This window comes from Rhinolophus sinicus, chromosome 15, assembly GCF_057876585.1.
Source record: "Rhinolophus sinicus isolate RSI-liver-muscle chromosome 15, RSI-T2T, whole genome shotgun sequence".
Classification (NCBI taxonomy): domain Eukaryota; kingdom Metazoa; phylum Chordata; class Mammalia; order Chiroptera; family Rhinolophidae; genus Rhinolophus; species Rhinolophus sinicus.
Genome location: NC_142515.1, coordinates 11,434,144 through 11,449,371, shown reverse-complemented (window position 1 = coordinate 11,449,371; position 15,228 = coordinate 11,434,144). Strand labels below are relative to the sequence as shown.

Genomic DNA, 15,228 nt, shown 5'->3' with positions numbered 1-15,228 from the left:
CCGGTTGCTCAAGCCAGATGCCTAGGAGGCGGCCTTGACTCAGCTTTCTTCTGTCTCCCACTCCAATCTGAGAGTCACGTGTGCAGTCTTGAGTGTACCTCCTAGAGATTCTAATGCAGCCGGTTTCAGATGGGGCCTGGCATGTGTATACCTTAGAAGCTCCCAGGTGACTTTGGTTACTTATTCATTCCTTTGCTCATTCACAAGCCTTTGTTCAATGAGCACTGTATGCCAGGCACTAGAGGTATAGCCCTTAAGGAGAGGACTTCTGATGTACAGGCACATGGTAGGTGTCACGTGGGTTCTCTGGGCAAATGTATATCCAATAGGGTTGGTGATCCAGACCCCTGCCCCCCAAACAGAGAACCAGTAAGACAGCTGGCGGAGCCCTACTAAGCGTATCTTCAGACTTCCCACCAACCATGGCCCCTGTGTTGTCTGTCTCCCCATTTAGCTCTCTGGAAGCCAGGCAGAAGCCATGGCTGGCAGTGGGCTCTCCAGGGTCAGAAGGCCTGGGCAGCTCAGCTGTTGCCATGGTGACCAACATGCATCTGTTCAGCAGAGAACTTTGAAGTTGACTTGGATGTGGGATAACAAAGGGCACCTCCATCTCAGATGCAAATCATGGCTTCTTTTCATCCTCCTCAACCCTTTACTGTTCTGCTTTTGTTCTTGCCATTTAGATCAGAGAATAAAACCCTTTCAAGTGCTATAAATTTAAACCATAGGCAATTAAGAGGCCTCTCTGAGCTTCAAGCCCCCCTTTAGTCTCTTCCAAAAGCAATCACATGTGAAGAAAAAGAAATGAAGGTGCAAAGGTGGTCAGCATTGCCTGTATGTCACTATCCAACAAATATTTACTGAGCACCTACTAAGTGCCAGGACCCAGGGGATTCGGTGTCATACAAGACTCTCCCAGAACTTCTTATCAGGACTACCACTCCATGCCTCAGTTTCCCCAGTGTACAACAATTGGGCTGAAGTAACCCAGAGGTTGTCATATGGTGCTTTCTGAAACCCAGGGAAAGATTCACTTACCCCGTTTTGGCCTGAGTAACTTTCCTTTGCTTTGTTTTTTATAATCTGCTCCCCTGTAACATTTTGTTTAAAGAAAGAAGTCCACAACTTTAAAAAAAAACAAGAAAAAGAGGATACGTTGGGAATGAAAACCACTAGGCCAAGGATTCCCTAAGGCTCTTTCCAGATGGAGAATGTTCTGTGATGGTGACAGCTAAGGAGACGGCACATTCTCTGGGCTCTTTGGCTGCATGGAGACTGATACACAGAAGAAGGCAACTTGCATTAAGATGTACACCTGCCTGGATGGCCGACATCCTGCCTTCATTTTAAATAAAGTAAGAAACTTCGCTTGTCTGATGTTGGAAAGAGAGAAAATCCTACGTTTCTCAACCATTAGACCCAGGGCGTCACTTCTACGACATCTGCCCTTCTCAGACTCCAGATCTGCCTGGGCCTCACAGCCCCACCCTCACCCCTTCCTCGCAGAGCTTAGCCCGGGCCTGCTGCCTTCACCCGGTGCCCTCTGCGCGCCCACGCCCCATTCTGGCCTCCACACAGCACCCTGTGATGACCTGGGGTCTGTGCTCTCAGCCCAGCTGGACTACGTGGCCTCAGAGTGTGATGATTGTTGAAAAATGTTATTAGATGAGGTGCCGGGGCCCTATTGTTCCCTGGGCCCTGCGCCTCACTCTGTGCGTTTCCTAGGTTTTCTCCTGAAATGCAGGAGAGCCTGGTGCACAGTGCAGAGCTGCCCTCGTCACCTTCCTTTCCTCCCTCGGCAGCTTCCTCCCCTCTTCCTTCTCAATAGGTGACTGAGAGACATCTTAGGGCTGATTACAGAGGCGACTCCAGTCTTTTCCCAAAGCCATTTACACTGTCTGGGCAGGGAGACGGGAGTAAGTGAGGGACTAGGAGGGAGTTTTATTGACTGTCTCTTGTATTGAAGAGCCGCAGGAAAGCTTTATTAACACGGCAAATCCAGACAATCTTATTTAGGGCCGTCATGCAGCCTGGGCCCACTCAAGGTTCAAGCCGGTATTTTCCGCCCTAGGCTGAGTCTTCTCGTATTTATTTCTTTAGTATGCACAGTACCTTTCTCCCTGAAGCCCAAATTGATGCAAAGAGCAAGGAGAGATTCTGGGTTGCAGAACAGCGTCTATCAAAATACCCTGAACTTATGATGTCGTGCCACCCAGTGGAGCTACTGAAATTTGCTCTCTTGCCTCATCCTCACGGGCTCCATCCAGAGATCAGAGGCTCCCAGGTCACTGAGGCCACGTCTCCCACTTTGCTCTGCATGGTCCCAGGCGCACAGTGGGCCTGCAGTTGAGACAGGAGGATGGACATGTAGGGTCAGCGGCTTCTTGGCTTTGACAGCTTTGGGTGATCCCTTCCTGCTGGGGATGTGTGGAGTTCAACATCAGCAGCATTCCAGGGCTGCCACCACGCCCCTCCCCCATCCTCTGAGGAGATGTGAGCTGTGCAGAGCGGAGGAGGGAATGGGCCGTGTCGAGATCTGAAGCCAGGTTGACAGTCAGCACACATTTTGCACACACTTCACATTCTCATCTGGCTGCCGCAGCCCAAACAGATGTCCCAGAAGCAAGAACTGTTCCCACTGTGTGCTCTGCAGAAAGCACTCATGGGAAGGGGGGGATGGCAACGGGTTTCTGAAATGGGTCTTGCCCACAGTGGGAAATTTCCTGCTCTTTGATCCAACTATGCCACAACTAGGGGTTTTCCTGAAGGTGACAGTTACACAGGTATGGAAAGGTGCGGTCACAGGGATTGTGCACTGTGGCATTATTTATTATGGCCCAACAGTGCAAATGTCCCTCAGCTGAGAGCAAGTAGGTCAGTGCCTGTGCAGTCACACACTGGACTCCCTTGAACCACCGAAAGGGAAACTTTTGCAATCAACGTATGTTACTTTTGTAGTAAGGCAAAAGCACAATGAAAATTTTAAAAAATTATTGGGATGGTTTGCCACCAAAACACATCATTGCCAAAATTAAACCCATTGGGCAATCATTGTGCACAGCTCAATGTACAAAGCCTGGTACTAAGCTCAGTGTGGGGAGGTCACAACATGTACTGAAACCTGGTCTTGTCCTCTTGGGGTTCACAGCGATAGACAACTGGGCAGAGCGCTGCTAAACTCACGGCGTCAGGCCCCGAGGCAGCCGGGGAGAGGCAGCGTAGCCTGCTGGGGAAGGGCAAGGATTCACCTGACTTGGGTTCAAGTCTTTGGGTGGTGGGGGAGCAGCATTGCTAATAATAGCCCCAAATGGGGGAAGCCCCCATCTCTATCCACAGAATGAACAGAGAAATTGTGATATGGCCACACAGTGGAATACGATACAGCAGCGAACATGAACACACTACAGTTATACATAATATGGACGAATCTCACCAGTGACATTGTACAAAAGCAACCAGGTAGAGAAACGATGCCTACAGAATGATTCCACTTATAAAAAGATAAAACAATAGACAATTATATTTTTAGGGAAACACCCTAGGTGGTAAAAGTTATAAAGAGGAGCAAGGAGAAGAGAATCAAATGAGTCAGGAGAGTGGTCACTTTGAGGGGCAGAGAGGTGATTGTGACCGAGGAGAGGCACTCAGGGGTTCTGGGGCTTCCAGTTGGGTTTTATATCCTGACCAGGGTGAGGGTCACATTTTGGGGCTCACTGAACAATTATCCTATACACTGCAAACATATGTTTTGTGCCCTCTTCTGTATGTAAGATATATACTTCAATTAAAATATGAGAAGCGATAGAAGTTTGTGGTAAAAACACTACAAAAAATAGGGAAGGGCATAAAATTACAAGTGGAAAGTAAAAATCCTCATCCTCCTACACTCCCCTCTCCCCACCAACACCCACCCAGAACCGATCTGCCTGCATTTTGCACTTGCACGTGTATGTATTGACTTTTTAATAAATTTCTTTTCTTAAATTGGATCATAACAGATGTGCTGTCCTGTGTGCTTAGGTTTCATTGCATAATAATACATCTTGGATATTTTTCAATGGTACACCTGACACTACCTCATTTTCTTATATGGTCACTCGGGATTTCACTGTCAGGGTGACCACCACTTACTTTTACAGGTCCCAATGTGCAGACATTCAAGAGATTTCCAGATTTTTCCTACCACCATTCTGAAGCCACACAAGTGACTTGACATACAAATGTCTTACCCATGATAATTTTCAAAAGCTTTCTCATCCTTAAGCATTTTCTCTCATGTCGGGGGGGCTTTGACGAATGCCTGGGGCTGCAGAAGACATTTAGTTTCTCTTGCTGCCATTTGAAAGGGATTAGTTCTCTGCTCTCCTCAGAGGAATTAGGGTTTCAAAATCTGGAACTTCAAAAACAAGACCTGGAAAGTCACCCTGGTGACTGCAGCTCAGGCCACCTGTGCGAAAAAGGGTGGACCAAAACATTCCCAAAAGGCTCCTAGGAAAGGGGAAGCTCTCCTGTGTGTGCACGTGTGTGGGTGTGTGTGTGTGTCCCTGTGGCACCCACATGCTGGTTTTGCAGGGACACAACACCTTCTACAAGACAACAGTCGATATAAACCCAATTGGACATAATGACTAGGTTTTTCCCCCATCAGGGATGGTGACAGTGATTTCTCAGATGCCTTTTAGTTACAGACACGTTTCTGAACAGAATAATTAGGTTTGGGTCTTTGCAGCCTGCCGTATTGGACTATTGATCACCCACTAAAATCTCCTACCCTGCGGATGTCTGGGTGTGCAGTTGGCATAGCAAGTGGGCGAAGGCAGCTCTGAGCAGGGGCTGCGGGAGCCTCCACAGAGCTGCCTCTCGAGTTGCTGGTCCCTCCCAGAGCTCTCTGCTGCTGGAGGGTCAGCTGTGGGCACCCCAGTGTGGAACATCAGCTGACGCTGAGCCATGAAAGCCCAGGAAGCAGAGTTCCAGTCCTCGTTGCCCTGCCTGTGTGACCTCAGGCAAGGCTCTGTCCCTCTCTGGGTCTGCTTTCTCCTGTGGAAAAGGCAGCCATTAAATAACCTACCTCCAAGGCCCCTTCCAGCCTTGATGTTTTATCCCAGTGCTGGAATATCCCAGAAATGTAATGTGAGCCAGAAGTGCGGCCCACATAGGTAATTTTAAACTTTCTAGCAGCCGTATTTTTAGAAAAGTAAAAAGTAATGGGCATGATTAGTTGTAATAACATAGTTTATGTAGCCCAATGTATCTAAAATATTATCATTTCAGCATGCAAACAATGTGAAATTAATGAAATGTTTTTCCTTTGTTTTGTGCTAAGCCTTCAAAATTCAGTGTGCATTTCGTACATATAGCGCACCTCAATTCGGCCTACTTGCTTTTTAAGCTCTGCGTGGCCACATGTGGCCACTGGCTGCTGGATTGGACAGCGCAGCCCACCCGGCCCACCCACTGTCTGTACAGATGAGGAAACTGCGGCTCTGTGGCTGGGGCAGAATTGGCTGTGGGCCCAGGATCCTCACCGTGCATCTGAGGCTAGTCCGGTGAGAGAATTGTGCAGGATGCTCTTGGGGAGACAGGGGAGGAAGAAATCACTTCCTTTGCCATCAAGGAGTTGACGGTCCAGCTGGGAAAAAAAAAAAAGAATGAGTCCAGATGTACCTAGTGGGGAACAGTGCCAGCTGGCAAAGGCTTTGGTGGGGAGCAGGTTCTCGGGGCCTTCTGCGTTCTTGAAGGTAGAAACCCAGAAGGGTTGCCATGGTCGTCCCAGGCTTGACGTCTGTGTGGAAAGAGTTGAGTTGGGCTCTGGAGCTAGGAATAGGATTTGGAAAGTTGGGGGGATGAGGAAAATATGAATAATGTCTGTTTCTGGGGCCTTAAGGGGGCCATCTGATTAGAGCAGGGATGGGAGCTGGGGGGCTGAGGTGGGGTGGAGTGTGGTGACCCTAAAAGCCAGGCAGAAGGGTTCGGACAGTAGCATTGGGAGCCACCTCAGGTCTTAAGCTGGGGAGGGGCTCCCTGAAAGCACTGGTTCGTGGAGACCCACTGAGCCACTGATGGATTGGAGGCAGCACCTGGAGCCAGGGAAGCGGGTTAGGAGACCGGTGGAGCAGGAGGGGGTGAGTGGACTTGGGGGCAGTGGATGAAGAGGGAAGAGGAGCCAATTCTGTGCTGTGCCTGGGCCTTCAGCTTTGATGATGTGAATGTGATGACATCCAGGCATTTTGCTTCAGGCTGGGCTCTCCTGCCCAAGGCCAGGAAGCACATTCTGGGTGGATGGATCTGCTAAGTAAAGACTTGGTGTCAGGAAGGCAAAGAGATTGGGCATGGGGTAGGAAATGGCTGTGGGTAACTGCTGTGAGGGAGGGGCCATGGGTGATTCCATTATTTGGGGCTTTAACAAGTGGAGACGGCAATCCCTTAAGGCATTATAAATCGAGTGGGGTTTTTGGTGAGTCAGTGGGATGGTGGGAAGAAGGTTTTTCAAGCCAAACCAGGTGGGAGGAGGTGGGGGCTTGGATAGGTAGGAGAAAGAGGGTGGACACTGCAGGTGGAGGAAGTCACTTCTGCAAAGGCACGGAGGCTGGACTGGGCATAGCACACCACTGGACCCAGGAGGAGACAGCCTGGTGGGGCTGAAGCCAGTTCAGGGGGTTACCCTCAGATGACAGTCACTGCTTAACTGATCAGGGATTGAGTCAACCACAGCATTTATTGAACACTTACTTTGTGCCGGGCAGCCTCAGGCTGGGGAGGATGGGGAGGATGTGGTGAGGGAGACACCAGAGGTCCTCCCCTGGCCTCAGATTTTGGGTGGGAGGGATTCAGGAGTCAGACATCAATCACAGTCCCATTAGTAAAATTGTGATTATACTGGGAAGCGCCAGGAAAGAAAGGTTTAGGGACATATGTATAGGGGTCAGGGAAGGCTTCCTTTCCATCCATTTACTTTCCAAAGCATTTCTTCCTTGAGAAGAAATACTTTTCCATTCATTTACTTGACCTGAGACCTGAAGGCTAAGGGGGGCCTAACTAGATGAAGGGGGGAAGAGGGAAGGACATTCTAGGCTTTTTTGTTTAGGTTTTTGGATCAGTTGTTGAGCAGGAATGGTCTGAGCTAAGGCCCTTCAGTGGGTTACCCTCAGGGTGTATGAACAGATGGGGGGCTCAGAATGAGAATGAGATAATCACACACAGAGGGAGAGGAAGAGCTTCCTTGGCAGAAGGAACAGAGAGTGCAAAGGACCTGAGGCAGAGAACCCGTGCTGAAAGGAACCCAGTGTGGCTGGAGGGGGAAGGCAGTGGCTGAGTGGTGTAAGAGGTGTGGAGGCTGCATGGTCCTCCCCCAACGGCACTGCTGAGACCCACGGGATACACAGAGGGTCTAAAGCCACGTGCGAGCCCCGATAATTATAAGGGAATCAGCTTTAAATCAGACTCAAAGGCGATGAGGCGAATGATGACGGAGACAGTGGTTGAGGCTGGACCAGGCATGTCCCACTGGGCCACTTTAAAGACATTTGCCATTATCCCAGTGCAAGCGCATTGAAGGGATTTAGACCGGGGAGTGGAATGAGCACACTGGTATGTTTTGGCTCTCTCCAGCTGGTGAGGAAGGTGGACTGTGGGGGCCTGAGTGGTCATCGGAGTAGCCACTGGGGACAATTGCAATGGTCCAGGTGAGAGTGGAGAATCAAGGCATAAAGCTAATGAAACACTGCTCTTCACAGCTGGCTGGCTCCTCTGCAGCCTTCAATTACAGCAAATGTCCTCAGACAGGTTAGTGATTCTATTAAAGTGGCCAAACCTGGAGACCTGCATTTTACAGATAATGCTGCATGAAGCCAGTTAATTCAGTGATTGAATTATTAAGTTAGAGCATCTATGACTTAATTTCATTGGCAGCCAGCAAGGCATCCTTCCAGGAAACTGACATTTGCTTTGACAGTCCCTCTGAAAACCAGTACAGTAGATTTGGTTCCATCTTGTACAGAAAATGTTCTTTTACAGTACGCAGGAGAACAAAGAAAAGAATGAAAATGAAATGCATCTTTTTTCTAATTGTAGTTCACTATTTATATACTATATATGTTAAACTGATATGGCTGGCTTCAAGGAAAACAAAACCCTCTAACTGAATGAGACAGATCCTGGCTGAGACTTTCCATGAGTCCTTGAAAATAATGTGAAGTCTGTTCTTTTTCAGGGTAAATCAATATTAATGAGTCCAGCATGGTGGACGGTATTGTTTTGATCTTTTATGTCTGCTGATTTTTTGTCGAGGTGTTTTGCCAGTTGTTGAGAAAGAGGTGTTAAATTCCCCAATTTGGATTGTGAAATTGTCTTTTTATACCTTTAATTCTTTCTGGTTCTGTTTCATATATTTGAAATTTTACTATTGGGTGCATATACATTATGATTATTATGTCTTCCTATTGAATTGATCGCTCGGAACTTTGTTTTGAAATCTATTTTATCTGTTATTAATATAGTCGTGTCCACCTTCTTATATTTACAGTCTGCATGTATATTTTTTCCATCCATTTCCTTTCAACCTACTTGTGTCCTTACATTGAGAATGTCTCTTATTCAGACAGCATAGAGTTCAGACTATTTAGTAAAATTTATCCTGACAATCTCTTTGAATTGTAGTGCCCATTATGCTTAATGTATTTCATCTATCATTTTATTTTTTGTTTCCTACTTGATTCCTCTGATTTTTTTTTTATTTTTTGCTGATCTGTTCCTCCTTTCCTGCTTTTTAAAATTGAATATTTTACAGAATTCCATTTAATTCTGATTTTCCTGTTAGCTGTTTAGCTATTTTTCCTTGTGTTATTTTCACAGTTGTTGACCGAGAGATTATAATATACATCCTTAACTTTTTACAGTCCATTCATAGTTAAAACTATACCACTTCACATAGAACATAGAAATCTGCCGCTTCACATATAACGTTGTTATAAGTATAATAATACATCTACACGTGTCACAAGTGCCTCAAGACTATACTTTTAAATGGTGAAAGCTTTATAAAGAAAATAAGGGGGAAAGCCAAATAACAACAATATAAGATAAAGCAAGCCCTGAGTTTTTGCATTGAGCTAGATATTTACCTTTTCTGATGCTCCTCATTCTTTTCTGAGATTCTGGGTTTCCATCTGCTCTCATTTCCTTCATTCTGACTTAGACGGAGCACAGCCTGCCAGCCCCTGGGAGATGCAGGCCACGTGAGGCCTCTGTGCTCAGGACCAATTCTGTCCTGGAAGCCTTTGCTTGGGGCGGTGGGGGAGCCTTGTGTAAGGAGGGCTGAACTGATCTTCTGCCTTGATTCTGAGCATATTATGGTCGATGGTCCTGGCAAGGCCTGTTTCTTGGTTTATTTTCACTTTCTGGCCTTGTCCCACAACCCCTTTCCTGGGTCCCATCCCCCAAAAGGCATCCACTCAGTTGTGTGAATAGATACACTTGAATAAGAATGGAGCTCTGTGAGCTTCTAATGAATCGACGTGGAATCGTGGAATCCTTCAGCAGACCTGACTCTCCTCTCGCCTTTCCAACTCAAGACTTCGTCAAATCTACGCACAGACGTGTGGGTAACCCAGTGTGTCCTTCTAACGGCTACGAGGTGCTCCTCCACATTTCACTTATTTATTCCCTAGTGATGGACACTGAGGTTGCCTGTAACTCCCCTGTGATGCAGGCAACACCGTAGTGAGTATCCTTAGCCTCGGCCCCTTAGGACCCGAGCAGGGGTTTCCCTGAGACAGAGACAGGGGAGAGACTGCTGGATCAGAGGGTGCGGGCTGACATAATTCCACTGAGCACTCCTGATTGCGCTCCAGAAAGGCTGCACAGCCCCCACGCCACCCCCAAGGAAAGGGTCTCCATCGCCTCACATCTTCACCAACAAATGGCATTTACCCAACTGCCTAATGTTGCCGTAATGTAGTGCTGTATCTCACCAGTCATTTCAATTGCCTTCTCTGATTGCTAGCGAGTCTCTCTTCATAAGCTTGGTAGACATCTGGGCTTCCCCTTCTACAAACTGCACCCTGTGCCCAGCTCTCCACTGGGCATCCACCTTCCTTCCTTTACCCATGTATTAACTAGTATATCTGGTTTTGCTAGCCTAGGAACCACTGTCTCTTCAAGATGCCTTTATTTTTGTTCATTTCTGCTCTGACCCATCATTTGCATGTCACAGCTTAATGCCCAGAGGACAAGACACATTTATTTTCCTTATTTCCAAGTTCTCTGGTGGGCAGAGCACCCGAGGATTTTCCCCATGGATCACCTACACCTTCCATGTACTCAGCCCTTTCACTGTCCCAAAGCTAGGGGACACTAAATGAATATGAGCATCTGCTATGTGCCAGGCATTCTGCAAGGATCACCCCACCTCAATCCCCATTAAAAAACACTGTGAGGGGACCTCCTGCCATGCTTGAGTGACAGATGAGAAATCAAGGCATATAAAAGTTTAGTAACATGCCCAAAGTTACATACCTTGTAAAAGTGACCTAGCCACAATGCTGCGTATCTATAGCTTAAATTCATGTTAGTTTATCTCAAATAATGTCTATTTCAAATAACTGCTATGTTCCGGGCATCTCCTTGCCTTATCATTCCTAAATATTGAAATTTAGTGAAAAAAGTCAACATTGGTGGTACTTTTGTACCTTCCCAGTACCTTGTGTTTGAAAAGGGCAGGAGCAGGTAGGGGCAGAGGGCAGGATGGCTGAGCTCAGCAGTCTGAGTTCCAGGCGAGAACAAATTAATGTGTTTACTAGGTTGCTTTCTCAAAGCCTTTTCTGGGAGGGGGGCTTCCAGTGGGGGGGGGGGAGAGAGAGAGAGAGAGAGAGAGAGAGAGAGAGAGAGAGAGAGAGAGAGAGACAGGAACCTAACTTTCCTGTTTGAGCAAAGGTGCTTTTCTCTCTGGTTCCCACAGCTCTGCCTCAGAAGGAACCCCTACCTGCCCTGTGCACGTCCTCTTTGCAGGTGTTTAATGAAAACTGACTGTGTTCTGGAATCTCAGTGATGAGTGAAAAGAGTGTCTCCAGTCCTGATACCTTGGGAGACAGAGCTAACTGCTCACACTGAGTAGGGACTATGTTTCTCATGGACAGACATGTTCTGGAGGAAGTAGTGGTTCCATGAGGACTTGTAAGAGAAGGGCCTGTCTGATACTGGGAGGGGGGGTCCATGAAAAGATGCTTTTCCCCAAGAAGTGACATTAATGCTAGTAATGAAGAATGAGAAGGAGACACCTAGGAGGAAAAGAGGAAGAACTTCCCAGGCAGAGGGAATAGAATGTGCAAAGACCCAGACGCAGAGAAACATTGAGAAGAACCCGTGTGGCTGGAGTAGGAAGGAGGGGTTGAGTGGGTTAAGAGGAAACTGTGGAGTCCCAAAGACTCAGACCAGCAGAGCCCCAGACTGGCGATTCAGCCTGGAACCCACTGGGTATATATGAAGACTTCCCACTGGGGACTCTCAACTTCCATATGTCCTCTCTTTTAAATGGGTCTGGCTGGGATGGACCTACGTACAGATATGAGGATGCTCCTTTATTACCTCCACTTTCAACAATCTCCTGTCTCCCACCGGAACAAAGGAAAGGTTCACCTCTCACCCGACCTGGCTTTTACCATCTTATCGTGTTACATTGTCCTGAGGCATAAAAGCATCCACAGACAATATTGGTGTCTCTTTTATCAAGGCTCTAAAAATCCTCTCCCCCCTCCCTCTCATTAACTAATATACTTCTAATTCAACTTTTCTTTTTGTATTAGATAATTATTTAACTATCTTTTGTATTTAACAATTATCAAAATTCATATTATATATATGATGCCTTTATCATTTATATACTACTAATAATTGTTATCACAACATAAACACAATCATAAAGGGAATTTTAAAACTTAGAGCCTTACGACCATGAGAAAAATTTTAAAAGCTGATGCATATTGATATATTTGTTGAAGTTCATACAAAAGACATGGTGATGAATAAAGAATTAAATGATGAAAACATTACAGTTGGATAAAGTTCTATTGGAAGTGGAATTCAAATATACTTTGAAGGCATAAAGGAAACTAATTTTTTTGACTGTTAAAGGGAAACTTGTTCACATTTTTAAGTACAATATAATGGTTTTGCATTTTTATCATATTGCTATTCTATCGGGTACTTTTAAAAGACAGTTATAATGGTTTTATATATAAAGGTCGATATATACAATATACCCCAAACTATTTAAATGTATGATTTAAAAAACCATTTTAGATGTCAACTTAAAAATGTGTGAGGCATACATATTCTTAAAAAATTCTTTTAGGAGATGTTTAAAGACGCTCTTGTAGACCATGGTGCTCACGGGGTCGTGACAGAATTCAGGAGGAGGGAGCACAGGAATTGGCATTTTCTCTGGCACCACCTCCCTCCTGCTGGCTGCGCTGGAGATAGTGTGGCTTTTGTGTTCACCATTATGGGGTCGCTATCAGAATGTGTAAGCACCTCAATGACAGGAATTTTGTCTGTTTGGGCCATGGCTGTCTCCCTAGAATCAACCGTAGTGCCTGGCACCCAGTAAGCACACAACAAATATTTGTTGGATGAATGAATGGCAGACATTGAGCTCTCTCTAAGGGATGCCTGTGCATTCCCACTTAATTCTTAAAACAACTCTGCAATAGATCCAATTATTAGACCCATTTCAGAGATGGGGAAACTAAGTCATGGAGAGGATACATAACCTGCTCAAGGTCACTGATCAAGGAAGTAGCAGACTGGGACCCAGGCATCCTGACCAGAGCCCTTAACCATGATGCCTCTCTGCACCAGGAAATGTGGGGAAGGGCCTGTGTGTTTGGGTTCTGAAACTCCAGGCACTTTGGGGCACTCCATAAACGTGATGCCCTTCACAGCCCCCTTAAACAGCTCCCACCATCCACTCTCTTCTAAGTGGTTTTTCTTCTTTCCTCCCTACTTAATATTTACGTTACATACATCCTGGGACATCCCGGAGTCCCCATGTTACTGACCTACTTACTTATCCAACCATGTTTCTCACACTTCAGGGCAGCAATGGGAAGCATGGTGGGGGGAGGGGCACTGGAAGGAAGTCAGGAGGTGGAAGAGCGTGGGAGAGGCACACACTAGGCAGTCTGCAGCTGACAAGAAGCCAACAGTAATAAAACAAGGCTAAACTCCACTGCTAAGAGACAGCAGTAGGATAACGTTTATTTTAAGTGGCTTTCCAAGAAAATAGCTCCTGTCCCTCCTACACGGGCCTCCAGAGCTCCAGCTATGTCAGGGGGAGTCTGTCTGTTTCTCTCCTGTTTATAAAATGGAGGGACTTGGAAGTCAAAGGTGGACACTTACCTGTTTGTAGTGCAGATTACAGCTCCAGCTCAGTCCCAAACAGGCACTCTCGGCCTGTCAGCCATCTTTCTCTCTTTCGCTCTTGCCCCTTTTTCCTTTTTCAAATTAAATTTATTGGGATAACATTGGTTAATAACATTATATAAGTTTCAGGTGTACAGCTTTATAACACATCATCTACATTTTCCATTATGTGCTCACCACCCAAAGTCTCGTCTCCTTCCCTCACCACATGTTTGACCCCCTTTGCCCTCCTTCTTCTCCTCCCACCCCTTCCCCTCTGGTAAACACTATTCTCTGGTCTGTATCTATGAGTGTGTGTTTCTTCTCTGACTGCAGTCTGTTTTATAGCCCGCATATGAGTGAAATCATAGGGTTCTTGTCCTTTTCCATCTGACTGATTTCACCTTCATGATACTCTCAAGACCCATCCACGTCGCAGAGGGCAGTATTTCACCTTATTTTGTAGCTGAGCAGTACTCCATGGTACATATACGCGCCACATCTTCTTTATCCAATCATCCAGTCCCCTTTTCCCTATGTTTCCACATCACTAGCTCAAGGGTACCCAAGAACCTGAGGCTCAAACACTGCCAGTGGCACCTGCCTCAGGCTCCAGGAATGGGAAAAGGGACGGGTGGTGGGGTGCCGAGTGGCTTCCCCAGGAAGGATCACCTGCCCCTGGCTCCCAACAGCCTATGACCCCTTTCCTGGCAGTTACCCAGTAGCCTTCATGCCGTCAAGGCCAATTTCAGGGACCGTGAGGATCAAAGAGCAGCTCTAGAACCTTCTTGGGGCCAGATGCAAGCTCTAATCCCGGATCCTCACCTCGGCTCCGGAGCCTTCACGCAGGGACCCTTGACCCCTCTCCCCGGGGCTCCTGATTTCTTCCCTCTGCGCCCCAGCCGCTCCACCCGGGCCCAGGTTCTCGGAGCACTCGGCCACGTACAGGGGCAGACGAGGGTCTGGTGCTCCGGGCGGCTCAGGACCGGGAAAACTCGGGGTGGGGGCACAGAGCCGGAAAGGGCAGCGCGGGTCTGGGCGGAGGCGGAGGCGAGGCAGCGGTCCCTCCCGCCCCCCGCCCTCGCTCCGCGCCGGCCGTGACGTCAGAGCCGGACCCACTAAACCGAGCCGCGGCGGCGGCGGCGGCAGGTTGCTGGGCGGAGGTTGCGACGCTGAGCCGCCTGGACGGACGGAGCCCACAGCGGCCAGGACAGGCAGCCGCCTCCACCCCGAGGTAACGCCGATCCCGCTGGCTGCCCGCAGAGCTCGGCGCTGGGGCAGAGCACCGCCGGGACGAGGGGGAGGGCGGGGAAGAGCGGGCCGGACCCAGGGCAGGGGAAGCCCCCAGAGCGCCGCGCGCGGGGTTCGGGGCGGCGGGAGAGCCGGGGCGCAGGACGCAAAGTGCGCGGGGTCCCGCGGCGCTTTTCTGAGAGCGCAGTGGTAGAAGCGGGACCTTTGGGGGCAGCCGAGAGCGCGACAGCGCCCCACGAGCCCCAGGTGTGGGCCGCGACGGCGCTCGCGGGCGTTATTGATGAGTACAGGTGCGGGTGAGAACGCGCTCGCTGCAGGTGAGACGAAGGTGGGACGCTGGGGACCCTCCCACACCGCCTCCTCTGCGGCCCGGGAAGTCTGAGCATTGGGGGTGGGGGAGCCCCGGATCCGCGACGGCCCCTCACCTCCCGCCGCGCCCGCAGCGGAGCCCCAAGCCATGGCCCTGCGCGAGTTGCCGCCGTTCCGCTGGCTGCTGGAGAGCCGTCACTCCCGGAAACTAATCCTGTTCATCGTGTTCCTTGCGCTGCTGCTGGACAACATGCTGCTCACCGTCGTGGGTAC

The 15,228-nt window shown here is 48.4% G+C and overlaps 1 protein-coding gene and 1 long non-coding RNA gene across 2 annotated transcripts in view; one reads left to right on the top strand and one right to left on the bottom strand.

Annotated features, from left to right (window-relative positions):
- Window positions 1–5,500: 5,500 nt before the first annotated feature.
- Window positions 5,501–15,203, bottom strand: LOC141572889 (uncharacterized). The gene is made up of 3 exons (XR_012498394.2): window positions 15,072–15,203; window positions 13,393–13,487; window positions 5,501–5,629 (listed from the first exon to the last, which is right to left on the bottom strand). It is a non-coding gene; the product is annotated as an uncharacterized LOC141572889 (long non-coding RNA).
- The window catches only part of SLC18A2 (solute carrier family 18 member A2), a 28,144-nt gene continuing 28,011 nt past the window's right edge, over window positions 15,096–15,228 (top strand). The window contains exon 1 of the mRNA XM_019725253.3: window positions 15,096–15,224. Within this exon, the coding sequence (XP_019580812.2) occupies window positions 15,104–15,224 (121 nt within the window). The 5' untranslated portion in view covers window positions 15,096–15,103. The remainder of the gene's footprint in view (window positions 15,225–15,228) is intronic.